At 44.2% G+C, this 19,326-nt stretch overlaps 1 protein-coding gene across 1 annotated transcript in view; it reads left to right on the top strand.

Moving 5' to 3' along the window:
• The window catches only part of LOC122803863 (bromodomain adjacent to zinc finger domain protein 1A-like), a 184,085-nt gene that overhangs the window by 7,834 nt on the left and 156,925 nt on the right, over window positions 1–19,326 (top strand). The window contains exon 2 of the mRNA XM_044073543.1: window positions 6,537–6,667. Within this exon, the coding sequence (XP_043929478.1) occupies window positions 6,537–6,667 (131 nt within the window). The remainder of the gene's footprint in view (window positions 1–6,536; window positions 6,668–19,326) is intronic.

The raw sequence follows: 19,326 nt of genomic DNA, 5'->3' as shown, positions 1-19,326 counted from the left end.
ACTCATCAAGGTTTCTCTTGCAGCGTGCTAGCAAGGAGCTCTGCCTAATTTAGATTGGAATCTTGTTCCAAAACATGGGAATTTTCTGGGACAGGAATCTATCCCTCCAGCACGTCCTATTTATTGTTGTGGTGAGGTTTAGATCTCTAGAGCGTGTGGCTCGAGGGGATAAGGTTTTCTTTAGGTGGAGCATGTCCATCAGTTCTGGATTGGACATAGCCTTGTATTTCTGGCAGAAATCACGTCTGAGAAGGCGGTATGCAACCGAGTACAGCTGGAGTTTCTTCAGTCGAGCTGCATAGGGCATCTGTTTGAGGCCAGTGATCCTCTTGGTGGGGTACTTCTGTGGTCCTTCTAGCTGTTGCAGGTGTCTTGTAAGGTACATCCCAAATGGGGCGTTGTTCTCTATGATGGGTCTAATGAGTGATGAGTAGAGGGGGGCACAATGACCTCTTTTGATCTGGATGCAAACCCTTTTGTGATTAGGTGGGCCACATAGCAGGATCTTCTAACCACATTGGCAGTGTGATTATCAAAGGAGAGATTACTATCCACCTGGGTCCCCAGATCCCTTATCACGTTTTCCGTATTTAGGGGACTACCACCCATGTGGCAGATTGTAGGTACTTTATTTCCAAAGGGAATAACTTTGCACTTTTTGGCATTTAGCTTGAGGCCATGATTTTTACACCAGGTATCTGTCTCAGTGAGACCGTTTTGGAGAATGTCTGTGTCAGCCAGTGAGTCAGTTATAGCCCCTAGTATGCAGTCGTCTGTGAACATGGTCAGCCATAGTCCTCCTGTGCTTGTCTCTACCTCTGAGAAGTATTTGCCGAACAGGAGATGTTATAGGACTGAGCCCTGGGGAACGTCACTTGTAACTGGTTGAGCGTCAGACCTAGCTCCCGCAACTCTCACCATGTGGGTTCTGTCCGTGAGCCATTTGGCAACCCATCTTGTGACATAGGGGTTTATGTTCAGGCTGGTGAGCTGGTCTATAATACCAGAATGGGGAATGGTGTTGAACGCCTTTGCGAGGTCTAGGTAGGCTGTGTGTGCCACCTTTCCCTCGTCTATAGCCTTGGTAACTGTCTCAAAGAAGTCCACCAAGTTTAGGAGACATGATCTGCCCTTAAAGCCAAACTGGGTAGGGTCCTTTGTTTGGAGATTCCCAATGTGTCTGTTAATGAGTTCCATGATGATGCGCTCCATAGCCTTGCAGGCCAAGCTAGTCAGGCTTATAGGGCGATAGTTCCTGGGGTCTATTGTGGCTCCACCTTTGTGGAGCGGAATAACCGTTGCTGTGCACCACTCTATGAGTACATAGCCTTTGGAGAGGCTGAGTTTGAACAGTGTATTTAGGTGAGGGGTTAGTTCATCTTTGAGCTTGTGTAGGACGCAGCCTGGGACACCGTCCGGTCCCATTGATGCTGTATTTTTGGCTTTGGAGAGGGCTATTTTAATCTGAGTGTCTGTGATTTCAGGGGCTCTACATTCTTCTGGTATGGTTATGGGCCCTTTTCTGGGTGAAGTTTGCAGTGAACCTGTCTGTCAGGATGTTGGCAATATCGGTTGGTTCAGTGTATTTTGTGCCATTCTGCACTAACTCCGAGCAGATCTGAGCATTGCCACTTAGATTCTTGACATAGCTAAAGAATGCCTTGTGGTTATCTTTGGAGTCCTTGGCAAGTTTTCTTTCAAAGCTCGCCTTGAACGATTTTATGAGGGCTCGTAGTTTCTTGCTGATACTGATCAGGGATGTCTTCCCTTTTTGGGATTTTACTATTTTCTGTACTAGTTTCCTCCTCCTATTATATAGCTTGTTTGTGGCAGGGGTCCACCAGACTGGTTTCCTTTTCTTGGAGGAGTGAGTCTTGGTTTTGCTTGGGATAGCATGATCCATGCATTCTTGTAGGTGCCCCCGTAGAATGCATTAGTAAAGGATTTTGCAGCTTGGACAGCGTTATCCTTTAGCATAGAGGCTTTGAAACTTTCCACCTCCGTCTTAAGTAACGGGAAGTTTGCTTTTGAAATGTTTTTCACGGTGGTTTCCTTGTCCGGGGGTGGGGGCGGAATGTGGATATCCAAAGTGATTTGTTTATGGTCAGATCTAACCAGCGAGGGGTTGACCTCCGGTGTGGAACACTGGTCGCCCATGTTGGTGATGACCAGGTCCAATATGTTGTCACCTCTGGTGGGAGTGTTGACCAGTTGTTCCAGGGCGTTTGAGTGTATAAATTTTAGGAAATGTTGGGCAAGGGAGTTGGTACTTGAGTAGTTCTCCCAGTTAATGTTTGGGTAGTTGAAATCACCCAATATTAGGGTTTGGTAGGACCTTTATTACCCAGTGTTTTCAGAAATGCGGAATGGGGGTCCTGGGACATGATGGGTGATCTGTAGCAAGCTACAATTTGAATTGCAGTTTTGCCCATTGTTAGTTGCACGTGGATAATCTCTGAAGCATCGTGCTGTGCCACTAACCTGGCGGTGTGGGTATCCTTGATGAATATGAATACTCCCCCGCCTTTTGTATTTCGGTCTGGGTTCTGTGGCCAAAATGTATGGTATGAGTTGTAGCCTGTTAGTGCTGGGGTGCTCTCTGGAGCCTTAAACCAGGTTTCGGTTACTGCACATATATCGATTTTCTCCATACTGAGGAGTGCCTCGAGTGCGTGCATTTTGAGGTTTAGACTTCTGGCATTGAGTAGTATTACCCTCAGATTTTTGTTACCTGTGCTATTTACGGGGGTGGATTTATCTTTTGAGCCTTGCCTTAAAATGGCACTATGGGGGTGGCAAGAGCCTTGGCCAGTATTTGAAAGCCTAAGGGTGACAGGTGCAAGCCGTCTCTAGCGAAGCAGCATGGCTTGTCGAGTATGTCATCCCAGGCAGACAGACATTGAATCCCCTTTGAATGACACCAGAAACTTAGCCAATTGTTGAAATTAATAATTTTTTCTTTATACCGTGGCATCATTCTTGGTGAGGGCAGGATGCTACTCAGGGTCAGGGTCATACCGGCCTGGGCTATGTTATTAGAGAGCTCTTCCATGTCTCTCTTCATGTATTCCAGGGAGGTACGGCTCAGGTCATTCACACCAACATGGACAATGACAGAGTCGTATTTGTACTTGTTCTGGAGTGATCTGAGTGCTTGTGTTATGTGGCAGATCCTGACACCCGATAGGCAGCTATAACAGTAACCTTCTCCTTATCCAGATTTACTGGTTGGCGATAGTGTGAGAAGGCAAAAGTTACAGAAAAGGCTTCCAGTCTGAAGCTGAGGTATTTCATGATGTCATAAATTCTTACTAAGCTTATAGCCAAGGAGACCATCAAGGAGCTTAGTCCCATTACGTAATACTGGTAACAGACTGACAATGCCCCACTGAGTAGACATTCTCCAGATATTCCTTATGAAAACGTGTGGTTTGTCTAGTCATCCAGACTGGTTTTACTGGTTGAGACTAAATTTATAATCAGTTTTGGTACTTTATTTCCAAAAGGTTTAAATCAAGAAGTAAATACTCACATTGGGTAAATATTTATATGTAATTCTGATAAACATCTGAGAAGTTTCATATGGGTGTGTATCACTATTTTTTGTGCTATGTGAGTGTTCCTATATTAGCTATATTAGCTAATTGATGTAATTTAGTTAATTAAGTAATTAAGATTTAGTATAAAATGTTCTGGTTTGGTGTATAATTTATTCCCTTTGAAGGCTTACAGCCGAGGTACCAGGAAGCACCAGTAAATCTTTGGAAACCATCATTGTGACTCCAGTGTGGACTGTTTTGGTACAGTTTTTGTTCAGCTTTTTTCGTGTTCATGTTTTTGGTTCTACTTGGAGTTTTTTAATGGTTTTAAAGGTTGCTAAGGAAGTATTCTGCTTGAAAGGTAAGGCTTGCTTATTCCAGAAGTGGGGATTACATTGGGCTAGGCATCTGTCATGCTGTCTGGGATTGTTGATTTGGTAATATAGGTTTATATCTATAGAATGGGTGTTTGCTTTACCACTAGTTCTGTTTAGAGGAAAGCGTTCAAAGAGTGCTAGGTTATGCATAGTGCAGAAGGCTAATCCGAGGTGATCCTTCAGGAGTCTGTATAACCCTAAGTAGAATGATAAGGCTTTTAGTCTGCCAGAGTAGCTAAATATACTGAGACCTGAGATCTTTTTGGTGAAAAAAATGTTGAGGTCTATGAAGTTAATGTACTTAACAAGGTGCAAATGTAACCACCACAAAGATTTAGCGGTCAGTGAGGAGTGTATAATCAACATGCATTCCCAGTTCTTTGATGACTATGTAAAATTTAAGTGGAGTGTTTGTATGGCAAGCAGAAGAAATGCTCAATTTAGCAGAGGAAACTGTGATGCTTTTGGTGTTTAGGGTAAGCCATGATTAATGCACCAAACATTATTTGCCTTGCTGGAGAATTTAAGTATTGGAATGGGATTTGATTTGATAGCTACCCACAATCTGTAATCATCAGCAGACTTGGTTAGCTACAGTCCATTAATACTGGCTTTTATATCAGAAAGAAACATATATCAAAAAGGAGGCCCAAGACAAGGCCATGTTAAGACACCACTGGTGAGATCTGTCTTTGTAGAGCAAATAACTGTATTGAATCTCTCAAATTACCAATTACCTATCCTATAAATTGTGTACGAGTTTGTTGAGCTGAGAGAGTTTATCAATGCTCTCAGCATAGAGGACAGTGCCAAAAGCCTTGACAAGATCCAGATAAGCAGTGTGGACTATATGCCAGTTATTTATGGCCTCAGTAACCCTTTCAAAGAATTCAACCAGGTTGGGCAAGCATGATCTGTCTTTTACAAAGCCAAGTTGTTATGTATCCAGGGATTGGGTTGGTATAATGGTGGTTTCCCTCACAGACACAAACTATAGGATTTGATTCTTATCTTTGAATGGAAATGTCTCGGCTTCAAATGGCCTGCAGGAGCAGCCAGCCTAGTATGTAACATATATAAGGTCACTTAGATTATTATTCATTAGTTCATCTTTGATGTATTCCATAGCCTTGCAGATAAAACTTGTGATATTAATAAGCCTGTAATTCCTTAGGTGAATAGAGGAACCACCTAGTTGGTGAAGTTCCAAGGTTTTGTTGTCAAGACATAAGGTGGAAAGCCATACAAATTAAATAACAGATATTTGAGTAATATAAGTGCATTGAAGTCTAAATTCCATGATGAACATCCACAATTGTTACAGCCAATTCTAATGCCAGGAAATAAGTGACTGAAAATGTTAGACAATAACCACAGAGAGGTGTGAAGGCAAGAGCTATACCAAAAGGAAGAATTTAGCCAGAGCAAATAGTCCTCATTGTTTCACCAGCAGTGGAAGTCCATTAAAGAGCCCAAACAGATGTGTGTTCAGTTCATGAGTTAAAATTATTGTAGTGTTAAACGTGATATTTAAAATTGTGTATCTAAAAAAGTATACTTATTTTGATAAAGTAACATTTTCGATACTCAGTTAACATAATATATATTACCTTATAGATTGGATATAAATATAGATGTGTTTATTAACCTCTAAAACGGAGATGTTCAATATGAGATGTAAAGATTTAAGATTAATGAGTTGCCTACAGTGATTTACATGTCAGGTGCTACAACATATAGATACTTCACTGTGAATACTAACCTTTGTCTCTGTTTTATTTACTAGCCATTCGTACAGTACAGAGAAGAGCAACCAAAGTTATCAGAATCTGCAGCTGTAGTAACCCACTTAACTCTTTCCAATACGGTCTTGTCTTTGTTTACATAGGCTGTTATTCTCTATAGTACTAATAAATCAAGCTATATGATCATCCAGTGTCATCTTACAGCCACACTTTGGTCCCTTTCTATTGTGAAGCTTTATGCTTTGTAAATGTTGTTACACAGATCAGTCCCTTTTTACAGTTAAGTCCTGTATGCACATTTATAATATTTAATGCAACACTTTCTTCAAATGTCTTCACTTTGAAAATATTCAGCATAATATCAATATCTAGATATATCTTATAACCTAAACTCTAAATAGCTATTGTCTGTAATTTAAAATTTCTATATATCTGTTGTATGTGCCGGGAACCTTTCTCCCTAAGCCTCTGATGAAAAGAGGCTTGTTGCTCAGTCGTACTTTCTCAGTCAACAAATGTAAATAAATAAAATTAATTTGAACATCGCTGAAAATATTTGAATGGGTCATACTTTAGTATATGTCACAAATGGTATTGCAAGACTCAGAAGCTTTATGAATTTTAGCGTTATAATACCAAATTCTTAACAGAAAATAAGTAGAGTTTTAGAAAATGTCAATTTCTGTCACTCTCCCTAACATAACAGTCAGACTGTGACCTGGGAAAGTCTGAATTGTTACCTTCAGTAAATAAAAATGTCCATGACAGCTGCAAATAAAAAAAGCACTATTCATTGTGCCTTTGCTAACTTGAATGTAATGCATTATACAGTGGCTTGATAAATGTAACACTCACTCTTTATGATTTTGTTTTAGATTCCTCAAATAGGAGGACGTCAGGTCGCCATTCTGGTGCGCATGAGTTATCAGCGTGTGAGCTACTTATTGTAGACTTGGTACGGCATGAGGATAGCTGGCCTTTCATGAAATTGGTTTCCAAAGCTCAGGTAAGCAAACAGCATAGTAATGTTTTTCATGCTGTTAATACAGTTGTGGTATGAACAAATTATTGTCCTCCTAGGCTTTGAAAAACTCTTATGATTTATTGAGATGTGTGTTAAGTTTGTTCTTTAAAACCTTTGATGTATTTTTTGAAAAACTTTATTTTATGATTACTTTCTATGATTTCTTAAGTACACAATCAGTCCATTCTTTAAAATGTTTAACTCATGTAGGTTTTATTTATGTGAACAATCATTGGTTTCTTCAAAAGCTGTTAATTTTATAATTTGTTAAACACACAAAAGAAAACCACTGTGTAGTTTTGAACATTTCTTTCATTGAAGTTACTTCTTGAAAGTAACATTAGATGTCCTTCAATTCCTATGTCACAGTATTCTTACTGTGGGATTTCCCACCTCAGGCGACCCGATGTCTGCTCCTATACAAAAGCTTAAGCCTGGTTGCTGTAGGTGCGTGGGATGTCACACATGGTTATAAACCAGGGACCTTAAATGTGACATCTACACGCACAGACCTCAGAACTTTTGAGCCACAGACGATGTCACATTGTTCGCTTCGCTCCTACTCTCGAAGACTTCTAAAAGCTAAGTACCCAACTGGGGAAATCTTTTCATTCTTTTTGTCTGAGCTTGGTTAGCTGTATTTAATATTAGCCGTTGGCAGCTAAGAAGGGCAAATGCCGTTGCGGGCATCAGATACTGCATAAGGATACCCACGACCATTGCGTCTTTTGTCTTGGGAAGGCACACGATCATGCTGCTTGTTCCATTTACCAATTCTTTGTACCGAAGACCCTCCACAGCTATCTTGCCACACTAAATTTATATTTAGAGAATCCATGTCTCAAAAAGCTTGTGCTTAGAATGGACCCTGAATCTGCTCTCTGACTGAAGCACTGCGGAAAAAAGCCGAAGTTTCCAGGCCTACTTCCATTGCCTTTTCACCATTAGACATCCCGCCAACTTCCGATTTAGGAGTTCAGGGACGTCCAACAAAGCCATCTACTTCGGCTTCCACTGAGGAGGCTACTTCAGAAGTTACGGCCTGCATGTCCACGGCGATAGCTCAGACGTCAGTTCCTACCAACGTCGAGGGGGAACCAGAAACAGTTGGATGACCTTCGGAGACTCCAATTCCTGAGACTCAAGCTTCTGAGCCTAGGTCTTCTCCCAAACCAACGCCTACTAATCGAAAACAGAAAAATAAATATTTGACTCCTACTCCTGAAGGAGTCCCAGACTGGCAATCTTTCACTAACTCTCTGATGCAGGACTTTATGGCCCTCAGGCTCACAGGCTCTACTCCCTCCACTATACCTGTGCTCAGCACTAGGCCTGCCTCTGCCTTTTCTCTCCCCTTGCAGACTACCCAAGGAGAGGCGGGACTAGAACCTTACTACTCTTCTTCTGAAGAGTCCATTTCTTATGCATCCCAGATTGCCTCTCCTTTAGAGTGTTATTCACCAGATGAAGAATCAATTGAAGGGGATTCTCCACCAGAGAAGATTACCTTTGGTGAAACAATAACTAAGATTTAAGAGTACTTTAAATGGTACACTACCCAGATGACTGTTACACCCAGAGGAACTGTTTTGAACTCCTTCAAGTGGAGTCTCCCTCCCCATCAGCCATCCCACCAGTCTTACCTGCCTGTCTGGATAGTTTTACCTCTGCATCCAAAAATCCAGACTCTCAACCATCTGCTCCTAAAAGACCAGACAGGTTTTATAAGGTTCCTGATGAGCATAAATTCTTAGTTAAATCCCCCTTGACGGACCTTGCAGTTATTGCTGTCTCCCCTGACGAGCATTGCAGACTTATTCCCTCTGCATCTCTTCTGCCTACTGATTAAGACAGTAAAAGCATGGACAGATTGGTAAAAAAGTGTACACCTCTTCCACCCTGACCTTCCATGCCATAAATTACCAGACACACACAGTTAAATGTGCACTGGACCTTGTCTCACAAGCAACTAATCTCCTGGCTACCACACCTGACTGCCCTACTAAATCAGACATAACATCTAAATTGTCTCTGGCTTCACAGATAGCCAGACATTCAATTAGATGCAGTTATGCTGGAGAGGCCTCTGCTAGGTCAACAGCTTCTGCTGCTTCTGTCCTTTGCAGATATTCTTGGCTGCACCCACAACCTCTTCCAGAAGACTTTAAAACTAAGATTATGGATGCCCCCTTAGACCCATAACCTTTTGTTTGGAAAACAGTCTGTAGAAATTTTTAAAACCTTGCAGGAGAAAAGCAAGGAACTGCAGTACATCAAGCATTTGCTTGTATCCCCTATTCCAAAATATTACAGGAGCTACCCTGCTAAAACCAGGAGAACCCCTTCCCTGCCACCTCCTCATCCACCAGGCACAGAATGGGAACCAGAAGGCAAGCATTCTCCAGACCTGTCACCTCTCAACCAAGTCCTAGACCGTCCTTTCAGGGTAGAAATGCACCCAACAATGAGTGACTGCCTTGCCCATCTGCCATTATCAGCCCGCCTAACATACTGTTTACCTATCTGGAAAACCACTTCAGACCAATGGGTACTGAGTATCATTCCAAATGGATACTTCCTTTCCTGGAGGGAAAAGCCCATTCCCAAAGCCTATCCCCCCCAAAAAAAAAGGCTTACCTGCATATTCCCATAAAACCCTCCAACAGAAAATGTTTATCTTTTTCTGGACCCTACTCTCATTTTCAGTTTACAGCTTTGCCATTTGGTTTGTCTACAGCACCCAGAGTATTCACATACTGCCTAGCCCCAGCCATTGCTTACTGCAGGACCCAAGGTGTCTTAACTCTACCCTTACCTAGACGACATTCTCCTTCTAGCAGAAACAGAAACCCGTCTCAGAGACCACCTCAGGTTCACCAGCACCCTTCTTCAAAACCTGGGCTTCACCCTCGATATAAATAAATCCTCCTTGCTCCCTCAGCAAGGCAAAGTATTTCTGGGCTGCAGAATCAGGACAGATCTAATTCGGGCCTTTCTTCCGCAGGAGAAGTTTCACTCCCTCTTCACTCAGTTTCAAAACCTTTTACTAGTACCCCAGATTTCTGCAAGACAATTCCTGCAACTCCTGGGGCCTATGGCAGCCACCGTTCCCATGCTTCCCTTGGCAAGAATGCACATGTGGAATTCCAGTGGTACCGCAAGAACATTTGGTCACACCTACACTGTTTAGAGAAACAAATCCCCTTTCTTCCGTTCTTTAAAACAGAGCTAAGGTGGTGGATTCAACAAATCTATCACAACTCGGGATTGCCTCTCCAAATGCCCTCCCTAAACCAGTTCATTTTCATAAAAGCATCAGACCTACTGTGGGGAGCCACCTGCAAGGATTTCAGGGTTCAGGAAACTTGGAATCCTGCCCTTCAAAAGAAACGTATCAATGTCAGGGAGATGACTGCAGTTCTCCTAACCCTGGAGGCTTTTCTTCCTACCTTCCATCCGGGTCCCCTTCTACAACACCACAGTCATGTGGTACTTCAACAAACAAGGAGAAAGCAAAGCCTACATCCTTTCCAGAATAATTCTACAGATGTGGGACCTCGCCTCCAGGCACAACCTGTCCCTACAGGCCTCATACTTCCCCTCTCAGGACAACAAACCAGTAGATGATCTCAGCAGAACGTCTTCTCTACAGCACGAGTGGATGCTTTACAGGGAAACCTTTCTAGACATTGTCCACCGGTGGGGCATTCCTCAAGTGGATGTTTGCCTCCCCCCATAACAGACAATTGATCAATTTCTGCACCAAGGAATCACTCCCCACTAGCCTGGAGAGTAGATGCCTTCAGCATTCCTTGGAAGGTACTAATGTTCTTCATGTTTCACTGTTGCAGTCATCACACTTTGGTTATCCTGCCAGGGGTAGCCCTCAGTCGGCCCGAATACCAGAGGTTTAGTATTTCTGCATTGGTTGCTGTCGCTCCAGGACTGACGTCAGGTCATCAGTGGTATAAAAAACAGGCAGCCAACGCCATTACATCAGTCTTTCTTGCCAAGGAGCCCAAAGCACAAGTAGTTCGCACGAGTGCCTGTCGGCCACTACCCGAGTTTTCGTTTCCGAAGTTGAAGTCTTCTGAAGCTAAGTACCCCATTGGGGATCCTTTTTCCTTGCCCTAACCGATGTCAGAAAAAGTTAACAATTGTCTTGCCTGTGAAAACGAAATACCACACTGAGATTTCCATTCTTACTGCGTTACCTGTTTAGACCCAAACCACGTCGTCCCTCGCTGCCTGTTTTGTGCTTTGTTCAACTCCCAAACTATACATCATCGAGCCCTTATCGTAGCTAAATGCTTTCGCTCTCTATCTCCGTATTCTGAAATGGCTTCGATAAGCCATCCGACTACAGATCTTCCGAAAAACGTAAGGATAAAGACAGAACTGACCGCACAGGTCCAAAACTGCTGACGACACTTCCGTTAAGCTAGTCGCCGGTACTCAGTGAGCTGCTTTTGCAGCCCCTGATGCCCGCTTTGATGGATTCACAGGCCACAACCGAGATCAGTTCAGAGTCCGGAGATGCCACGAGACTCTTCCTTGACTATGGAACCTGTGGATATCTCTACCTTGGATGTGTCCGGAGCCACTGTGCAGGCACCGACTTCTGAGGAAGTTCTTCTCACTACTGATATTCGACACAAACCGACAACTTCTTTTGCATCTTCAGTTCTTTCTAAAACTACCGAGTTTCCAAGGCCCAGATAACGAACTACGCCTGAAAAAACGATGACCCAACCTCAAGCGCTTGCTTCCATGCCTCAATCTCAGATGCTTAAAATGGCGGAAGACCTTATCATGCTGATTAGGGGAAGCCAAGCCTACCCCTGCTAAAAGAAAGAGAGACGTGTCCCTAGCAGCTTTGTCTGACCAAGAGTCCTACAACTCTGAGGTTTCTGATTATGAAGACATGCCCTTATCTGCTTATGAGGATTCAGATGCAGAGGAATCCATCCCTTCTGCCTCTTTTCCAGAGGATTTTTCTTTTGGTGAAACCCTACATACCTTGAGAGAGCATTTCCATTGGGAATGCCAGGATTATCCTCAGTGCAAAAAGAGACTCGGGGGAATTTTTAGATTTACCACAGCACAGACCCTTAGCTGTTCCTCCTGTTCTGGATGTTGTGGATGATGTTTTTATGGAATCCAGCCTAGTTCCTGGTACTCTACCTGCTCCCAGGAAACCTGACAGGTACTACAGAGTCCCTGACTCTCACAAATTTCTTTTCAAAAATCATACTGCTGACCCAGAGGTCATCTCCCAAGGACCTAAGGGAATAAAAGAACCACAGCTAAGAATCCCACCCCCTCAGACAGGGATTCCCGAGCTTTAGACAGATGGGGTAAAAAAGTAGACACCTCTGCAACTCTTGCCATTAGAGCATTAAATTGTCAGTTCCACCTGCTGAAAGACCAGCAACATACTATGGAACTTATTAAACAAAAACTATTTACCTTTGCTGACTGTGCAGAAAATAAAGAATTACAGGAGCTTATGCGTTCTGCAAGCCAGGTTAGTAAGTATACCCTGCAATGTGGGTTTGATGCCCTAGAAGCATCCTGCAAGACAGCAGTCACAGGTTCTGTACTTAGAAGGCATACTTTTCTTAAGGAGCAGACCTTGCCAGACCATGTCAAATCAAAATTATTGGACGCACCACTGAACAAAGGCAATCTGTTTGGCACCAGAGCAGAAGAGGGTCTAAAAAAGATGGAAGAAAAAGCTAAGTCTATGCAGACATTTAAAGACTTTTTGCAAGTCCAGCCTCCAAGATTCAGTAGGCATTGCCCCTCAAAACATTGGTCCTTTCCAGACCCCTCAAGGCCACCTCAGACCAGACCTAGGGGAAGCAGACCCCCCCCCCACAGACAACAGTGTCAGGGTATGCAAAGATTTAAGCAATGGAGTACCCCCCTTCTAAAACAGGGAGTGCTAACCCCCACCCCCTTATGGAAAGAATTCACAATGACTTTTCAAGTCCACCTTTTACCTCTGCCCACCTGCTTGTGCCCCTAGGAGGAAAACTTGCCTCCCATGCAAAAAACTGGGTCTCCACCACCAACTATCGATGGGTCCTCAACATAGTGTCCCAGGGGTATAAATTTTATTTCCACACACTGCCAATCCCAAAAGGGTTCACTGATCTTCCTCCAAACCAGTGGGCAGAGGCACAAAACCAGGTTCATTCCCTGCTCTCCATGAGGGCAATTCAGCCTGTTCCTACAGACCAGATAGGCCAAGGTTTCTATTCCAGACTTTTCCTGGTACCCAGAAAAGAGGGCACCTGGAACCCAGTCCTAGATCTATCCATTCTAAACACCTTCTTGGTGGTGCCAAAATTCAAAGTGCTCACCCTCCAGCAGCTTCTTCCTATGCTATCCAAAGATGCCTGGTTAGCCACTCTAGACCTAAAAGAGGCCTTGTCTGCACATCCCAATCAGAGACTCTTGCAGGAAGTAGCTGCATTTTAGGACAGGATCTCTGCATTATCAGTTCTTTGCACTTCCCTTTGGCTCATCCACTGCTCCCAGAGTTTTCACAAATTGCATGGCTCCAGTCATTGCTTTTTGCAGGCAAAGAAATATTCAAATTTACCCCTACTTGGACGACTGCCTGATTCAGGCAGCCAGTCAGGAAAAGCTGTTACAGCACCTGACAGTTGTAAAAGATCTACCGACCTCACTGGGGTACACTATAAACGAAAAGAAATCCAAACTAGTCCCCAGTCAGAAAATTGTATTCCTGGGAGCAAGCGTGGACACAGCATCCCAGATAGCATTCCTTACTCCAGAAAAGCAAGCCTATTAACAGGCTACTTCTCTCAACTGGCCACCAGAAGCCAGTTATCTGCAAGGAAAATCCTGCAAGCTCTCTGGTTCATGACCTTAGCATTCTACTAATTCCATATGCCAGACTGCATATGAGGAAACTTCAGTGGTACTTAAAAAGCCTTTGGTGTCAACATTCTTAGGACCTGGAAACTCTTATATCTATGATACCTTGTCTAAGGAAAGATTTTCTTTGGTGGGCAGCAGCATGCAACCACAGCAAGGGACTTCCTTTTCACAACCCCATGCTGCCCAGACCCTAACCACAGATGCATCAGACTATGCCTGGGGTACACACCTGGACGGCAGGTCCATTCAGGGCCACTGGAGCTCAAATCAAATTCATCTGCACATCAACCAAAAAGAAATGCTAGCTGTTCAGCATGCACTGACAGCTTTCAGACCCCTACTCTCTCCGGGGCCTCTATTAATCAAAACAGACAACACCACAGTGATGTGGTACATAAGCAGGGAGGAACCCACTCTTACCCACTATGCAGGCTAGCCATGACCCTTTGGCGCACTGCTTCAGCCATGCAGATTCACCTGCTAGCACAATTCCTGTCAGGCAACCAAAATTCACTGGGACAACTTAAGCAAAAATCTCCTAGACCCACACGAGTGGCAATTAAACCGCAGCACCTTCAGCCTCGTAACCCAGAAATGGGGTACCCCGAAGGTGGATCTATTTGCATTCCACAACAACCACCAGCTCAGCAAATTCTGCATCAGGGAACCTCACAGCAAGGCCTGGAAAGTGGATGCCCTGTCCTTCCAATGGGTAAACCTCTCGATCTATGCATTTCCTCCTCTACCTCTTCTTACAAGAGTGTTACTCAAAATAAGGGTGGAAAGACTAAGGGCAATCCTGATTGCCCCAGACTGGCCATGCCAACACTGGTACCCACTATTGTGCAGCCTGTCACCATTGCCTCCATGGCACCTCTCTCAGATTCCAACTTTCCTGACTCAGCAAAAGGGAGAGTTCTTGCATCCACAATTGCAGACCCTGAACCTGGCAGCCTGGCTTATTCCTTGACCTATCCTCCAGTGGTCAGCCTAACTAAGCAAGTCCAGGACATAATACGTGAAGCCAGGTGACCCAGCACTAGAAAATCCTATGGTGACAAGTGGAAAAGGTATTGCTCCTGGATCCAGGATAAAGGAGCTGTACCAGTACAGCTCTCCTTACCCCCATCCTGGATTACCTAGCAGACCTGCTTCACAGGGGCCTGTCCTTCTCTTCTATTAAAATCTATGTCTCTGCCATCTCTGCTCATTAAAGCATAGAGCCTCCTCTATTTTCACACATCCTCATCAAGCAGTTCCTTAGAGGGGCTAACAACTTAAGGCCACCCAGAAGAGCACCTACCCCTACTTGGGACCTTAACTTTGTGTTGGAAAAGCTCATGCTACCCCCCCCCCCCCTTTGAGCCTGCAGCTTCAGCAGAGTTAAAATTCCTCTCTTGGAAAATGGCCTTGCTTCTGGCCATCACTTCAGCTAGAAGAGTGTCCGAGCTATAAACATTCATGGCTGTGGAACCCTTCATCATTTTCCATGCTGACAGGGTCTCCCTCAGGACTAACCCAACTTTCATGCCTAAAGTAGTGTCCAGTGTGGCTCTCAACCAATCTATTCATTTGCCCACCTTTTTCCCTACACCTCAAAATAAGGGGGAATGGATCCTGCACTCTTTAGATGTGCACAGACAGCTCAGATTCTACCTGGATAGGATTAAGTACTTTAGGAAATCTGACCAGTTACTGATCAGCTTTACAGCAGGGACAGAGGGCAAGGCCATATCAAAACTAACCAGTTACAAATGGATAGCACACTGTATCCATTTCTGTTACAAACACCATGGGAAACCACCCCCACAGGGGTCAGAGCACATTCCACTAGGGCAACTACCACCTCTAGAGTTTTTTTCAGAGGGGTCCCTACCAGTGAAAATCCTGGGGGCTGCAACATGGAGTTCTGTTCACACATTTGTTCACACATTCACCAAGCATTACCACCTGCCTTTCTTTTTCAAATCCAGGAAAGGCTTTGCAACCGCAGTCCTGCAGGACATTCTAGCCAACACCAACTCTTCTTGACTGCCTCCACACGTTTTTTCAGCTTTGGGAATCAACCCAAGTGTGATGACTGCAACAGTGAAACACGAAGAACATAGTACAGTTGTGTACACTTACCATAAATTTAGATGTTTGAGTGTATTCACTGTTGCAGTCCTCTATCCCCCTTGTCTGTCTCTCTCTCTTCCTCACTCCTTAGTGATTTTTGATATTTACTTTCTACTGGTGGTGTTATTCCACCATAACCTAGCTCCCTATTTGGGGCTCCTGAGATTTGGGACAAGAAAAACTGATGTAATGGCGTTGGCTGCCTGTTTTTTATACGACTGACAACCTGGCGTCAGTCTTGGAGTGAGAGCAACAGATGCAGAAATACTAAGCCTCTGGTATTTGGGCCAACTGAGGGCTACCCCTGGCAGGATAACCCAAGTGTGATGACTGCAACAGTGAATACACTCTAACATGTACATTTATGGTAAGTGTACACAACTGTACTTTCCTTGCGCTTTTCCGCCCTTCCCTTTAATCCAAAAGGTCCTACTGAAAATCAGGAAGGACAAACCAAAATCGTGTTGACCCCCTACTGGCCAAGGCAGCACTGGCTTCCCCCTACTTCATTCACTAGCCAAGGCCAATCACCACAAGTTGCCCCAAAAGGTGGACCTTTTCACACAAAAGGGAACCCTAATCCATCCTCACCTACAGATGTTAGCACTTAACACTCTGGGTGATAAACTTCTAATCCCTTTTAGACACCACTATTCAGAGGACATGCTTACAGTCATGAGGGAGGCCAGGAAGCCTGCTACTAGAAAATCATACGTATCAAAATGGGAGAGATTCTCAAAAGGGTGTCTACGCAAGGACAGAGACCCCAGCCAGGCTGACCCTTCCCTAGTCCTTGCATATATGTGTGAACTCATTAAGGATGGCTTTTCTTACTCCTGAGTGAAAGTACATCTTTCAGCCATATCTGCCTTCCTCTCGACCCGCCCTTTACTATCCAGGCTAGATGTTAAACTTTTCCTGAGAGAGGGGTCTTACACATCAGACCACCCAGAAAACCCATCCCGCTACCCCGGGACCTAAACTTTGTCCTGGAAAAACTAAAACTTGGCCCTTATGAACTGGCTAGCAATGCTACTTTACAACTATGAACACGGAAAACTGTACTGTTGGCACTCAGTTCTGCAAGGAGAGTGTCAAAGTTTCAGGTTCTCATGGCCTGCCCCCTACACTGTTTTCCACAAGGACAGGGTGACCTTATGCACTAATGCTTCTTTATGCCTAAAGTGGTGAACGAGCTGTCCTTAAATCAATCTATTTACCTGCCTACCTTCTTCCCCTCTCCAACTAACATGAGTGAGAGGATTTTCCATTCCTTTGGATGTGCACAGACAACTTAGATTTTACCTAGACAAAACTAAGCCCTTCAGAAAATCTGATCAACTTTTTGTCTCCTTCCACCCCAGAGCTATGGGCAAGGCAGTTTCCAAGCAAACTGTTTCAGGCTGGATCAGAAAATCCATTGCATTCTGCTACTCACCATGGCAAACCTTTACACCATGGGGTGAGAGCTCACTCCACCAGAGGTATGGCTACTTCCAAAGCCTTCCTCAAGTGACTGGACACAGTTTCCATTTTAGAAGCTGCCACCTGGTCTACTATCCACACCTTCACCAAACACTACAAACTAGATTGCCTCCAGAGCCAGGGCAGGCTTTGCTAGAACAATCCTGCAGGGGTTTCTAGAATTTTCCACTTCTACCACCACCCTTCCCTCTAATTAGCTGTGGTACTCTCCCACAGTAAGAATACTACAACATAGGAATAGAAGGACATAGAATAGTTGTGTAAAATCTTAACATAACCATAGATGTCCTTCTCTTCCATGTTGCAGTATTCCATCCCTCCCACCTTCCCTCTGCATATCGTGTGGACTACTAACCTAGCTATTAGGAAGCTCTACCCTTCACCAAGAGCAACTAGCCAGCATATGACACTTGACACGTCTAGCTGACAATCACTTATTTCTCTCTAAGACTGTCTTTCGAGCCTTCAAGTTCTGAGGTGTGTGTGTCCAGACATCACATTTAAGTTCCCTGGTTTATGGCCCTATGTGTGATGTCCCATGCACCTACAGCAACCAGGCTTAAGCTTTTGTTTAGGAGCTGACGTTGGGTCACCTAAGGCAGGAAATCCCACAGTAAGAATACTGCAACATGGAAAAGGACATCTTTGGTTATGGTAAGATTTTACACAACTATTCTATATTCATCACTAGATCAATGTTGCTGTAGCCTACATTGTATATATCTTGTCAAGGATATGACAACTGGCCAGCAGCCAAAGCTTCAGGGCACCTTCCACCCTCCCAAACCAATCGAAGTGCTTGAGGAGAACTGTATAAAATCAGTGGTTAAGGTGTCAAACTCCCAGAACTTTCTTGCCGTCAAAGTGCTGTCTCCTAAGGGCTTCGCATGACCAATGGTTGGCTAGCACTTCTTTAAGTCTTGGCCAATGAGTACCTTTCTGTGGAAACCTTCCATGTTGCCTGTTTTTCCTGAGAAAAAGTTTAATCTGAAGTTAATCATCTTCCTATTCATTACTGATGGGTTCAGATGTTCTTCGTGTTTCACTGTTGCAGTCATTACATTTGGGTAAACTGCTGGCAGGTTGCCCTCAGTCGGCCTGAATATCAAAGTCTTGGGTCCTGTGTCGGTTACTGTCTCCGCTTCTGTGATGTCAGGTCATCAGGGGGTATAAAACATGCAGCTGACGCCATATTCTTTAGTCTTTCTTGCCGCGCGGTGCCCGAAGCAGAAGCAGTTCGCAAGTGCCGGTCGGCCGACTCCTGAAATTTTTGCATTCGAGTTTCAGAACCAAAGTCTTCTATTAAAGCTAAGTACCCCATTGGGGAAACATTTTCTTGCTCCTTACCGATGTCAGTAAAAATTAATAATTGCATTACTTGTGGGAAGCAAATACCTCATAAGGATTTCCATTTGTACTGTATTCCTTGCCTAGGCCCAGATCATAACGTGCCTTGCTGTCGGTTTTGTGCTAGATTTAACCAACGCAGAATTGAGCATCTGTATATCTTTGCTTCAAAATATTTTGGAACCAGATTCAACTATCCTGAAATGTCGTCGGATAGCAATCCATCTACCGGAGTTCACAAAAAATGCAAAGAAAAGGACAGAGATAGACCGTTGAGGTCCAAAACTAACGACTAAGCTTCTAAGCCAGTCGCCGATTCGCCGGTACAGAGTGGGGCACTTTCCCACCCCCTGATACCCGCTACTTTCCAGTCGCAGGCCTCTACCGAGACCCATGCCGTGAGATTCTCAAAGTATTGTACCCGCGGATGTCTCTCCCTCGGATGGGTCCGGAGCCGCTGCGCAGGCACCGGCTTCTGAGGGTGTTTTCAGGCCTCAGCATTTCTATATAAAACTGATGCCCGCTACAAAAACAAAGACAAAGGCAACCTCTAAGGCTAAAAAACTGACGCATTTGCCACGTGCTCAGGCCTCCATGCCCAAAAAACAGATGATCAAAATGGCTGAAGACTTAATTACCTTGATCAGGGGTACCCCCCCCCCCCCCAGATAAGAGACCTAGGCAAGACACTGATTATGAATCTTCATATCAGGTTTCTTTTTCTTCTGATTCCTCTTCTGATCAGGAATTTTCTGTACCACCCTATGAGGATTCAGATG

Source organism: Protopterus annectens, chromosome 6.part0, assembly GCF_019279795.1.
Source record: "Protopterus annectens isolate FY-2018-M chromosome 6.part0, PAN1.0, whole genome shotgun sequence".
Taxonomy (NCBI): domain Eukaryota; kingdom Metazoa; phylum Chordata; order Ceratodontiformes; family Protopteridae; genus Protopterus; species Protopterus annectens.
The sequence above is the reverse complement of the archived record's forward strand: the minus strand, read 5'-3'. Positions and strand labels throughout refer to the sequence as shown.